This window comes from Rhagoletis zephyria, unplaced genomic scaffold, assembly GCF_001687245.7.
Source record: "Rhagoletis zephyria isolate East Lansing unplaced genomic scaffold, Rhagoletis_zephyria_1.1 Rzeph_scaffold_06071, whole genome shotgun sequence".
NCBI classification, from domain to species: domain Eukaryota; kingdom Metazoa; phylum Arthropoda; class Insecta; order Diptera; family Tephritidae; genus Rhagoletis; species Rhagoletis zephyria.
This window is the reverse complement of record NW_016163154.1, coordinates 35,727-38,141: the sequence shown is the minus strand read 5'-3', so window position 1 is coordinate 38,141 and position 2,415 is coordinate 35,727. Positions and strand designations below refer to the sequence as shown.

The 2,415-nt window shown below is 33.6% G+C and overlaps 1 protein-coding gene across 1 annotated transcript in view; it reads left to right on the top strand.

Moving 5' to 3' along the window:
• The first annotated feature begins 51 nt into the window (after positions 1 to 51).
• Ras64B (ras-like protein 2) overlaps positions 52 to 2,415 on the top strand; it is a 3,825-nt gene continuing 1,461 nt past the window's right edge. The window contains exons 1-2 of the mRNA XM_017628616.1: positions 52 to 124; positions 181 to 307. Coding sequence (XP_017484105.1) covers positions 194 to 307 — 114 coding nt within the window. The 5' untranslated portion in view covers positions 52 to 124; positions 181 to 193. The remainder of the gene's footprint in view (positions 125 to 180; positions 308 to 2,415) is intronic.

Below are 2,415 nucleotides of genomic sequence, written 5' to 3'. Positions count from 1 at the left end.
CAATGGAATTTCAGCTGTCAAATCATTTCCACTGCGGTCTCTGCCGACGTCTGCTACTGTCAGTCACCATTCATAATTCGTTGTTGTAGTGAAATGTTTTTTGGGTGGAACCGCAGCTAAATTGGTAACGTCAGACGATTTCATTTGAAAACATTGCAAACTAAAGTAGAAATTAATTAGAAAATTCCGTAAAATGTCGCGAAGCAATACCGCACAAGGCAGTGGATCATCCTTGCAAACATACAAACTAGTGATTGTTGGAGGTGGTGGCGTAGGAAAATCTGCGTTAACAATACAATTTATTCAGGTATGTTTAAAACGACCAAGTTTCCATCATAGAAATATATATTAGGGAGTGGGAGGAGCTGGCCATAAGTTTGAAAGCGTAACAAGTTGATTTGGACAATACATATTTATTTGGTTTGGCGACTNTGAATGTATGTATGTACATGTGTATGTAAATATGTAGATTGACCAAAAAAACTTGACATTCATGTGTCGTTTTATATTAATATACATAAGTCGTTGCTGCCATTTGAGGCAGCAGTTGCTAGCTTCTATAGGATGTCGAGACCATAAATTCGCGGTTTTCGTTGCTGCGGCCACAACGCCACGTTTGCACATATGTACATACATACATACTAAGTTTGTATATGACGAGCAACGCCCACATTGTAGCGTCATCTTAAATCATATTCTAACTCAAAGTATGTATATTGTTTGGCGATCTTCACCATAGGCAAATAGCTAAAGCATATACATACATACATAAGCATGCACGTATGTAGATTCAGCCATATGCAGCTCCGCGCCTACAACAATAAAGTTTTTATGTTTACACATATGTATGTGCATACATACATATATGCAAATATGTACCTTTGCATGCCTATGTACATCTGCTCGCGGCCTCATACCGTAGATGACGTACACTTTGATACCCTCCTGTCTATCAATTGCTATAAAAATAACAAATGTTGATACGCTGCATGGCTTGGTAAGCGAAGCATTTTCTAAAGGATTAGAATTGGAGAGTTATTGTTGGCTTTAAACAAACAAATATTGCTTCATATTTAGTTCAGCGCCAAACTATGTACATACTATGTAATGGCAAGCAATATTTGTTTGCCTTAGTACACTAAAGTGTGTATTTTTAGATATTTACGTCATCTGCAGTCATTGCTTATGTATAATTTCCTTAGATTCTATATTGAAAACAAGAATGTTCTTGATGATGGCAAGATTTCGATATATGGACAACTGACAGACGAATTATCATTCTTTGACTGCAAGTCAAGAAGCCATCCTCTTCTAAAAAATTTTCCATTATCAAGCTTATGTTTGTATAAACGCCTTTAGTGATTATGTACAAATTCTTTATGTCTAAAATAACTTCTGTTTTTTGCATTATGACGATCTTGTAGCACTCAGCTAAGATTATCATTTAAAGTAACAGCCGAGTTTTTATCAGTATATTTAGTAAATATTAGTCTTTTGCAAATATTGTTACCTAAACAAGTTACGTGGTCTACGCTAAGGTTCGCTAGTAGAAAATATACTTGCTTAAAAAATGTGGGTGTGTATAACTTATAGATTAATAAACATCTATGTAAATGTATACATGTCTACAATGTACGGTTTAACATACGTACATACATAAATCTTGTCATACAGTTTCGGTAACAATTCTGACCTCGATAAAAAAAAAATATTTGGCGGTCACATCTCCTTAAATTTGTGCTGAGCGTCTCATGGAAACGTATCTTTCTTTAAATTATTCAATGTTTATTATTATTTTATGAAATTATAGCTGATTACTTATGAAATTAAAATTTTTCATCATTACATATACATAAATCCAAATCTCAGACTTTGTGCAAAAATTATGAAAATTCTGCAAAGTTTGACCGAAAGTTCTAACTTTCTGCTGATTGGATCTTTAGACAAAACTTTGGTTTGCAGTTTTGTAGCCCATTTTGGCAATTTTTTGTTTGTTGACTGTGTTCCGCATTTTTTTTCATATAAAAAAATTGTCAAACATACATACTTTGTATGGAAAAATGCGGAAAAAACCGTCGACAAAAAAAAACTGCCAAAAATCAGCGGTAAGTTCTAGCTACTGCAAATTTGCACTTTATTACACTAAAATTTAATGGGCTACAAAACTGCGCACCATAGCTTTGTCTAAAGAAGTTTATTAAAAAGTCAGTAATTTTGGTCAAACTTGGGACAATTTTCATAATTTTAGCACAAAGTCTGAAATGTGGATTTATATGGTGTTTGTTAAGTAATCTGCTAACTCGCATAAAAAATATTAAATAAAATGAAAAAAAGCCAAAACTTGCGAAATGGTTTACTATATGTGCGTACATACAGTGACGTGCAAAACTGTAACATGGTGTAACACTTTTTACT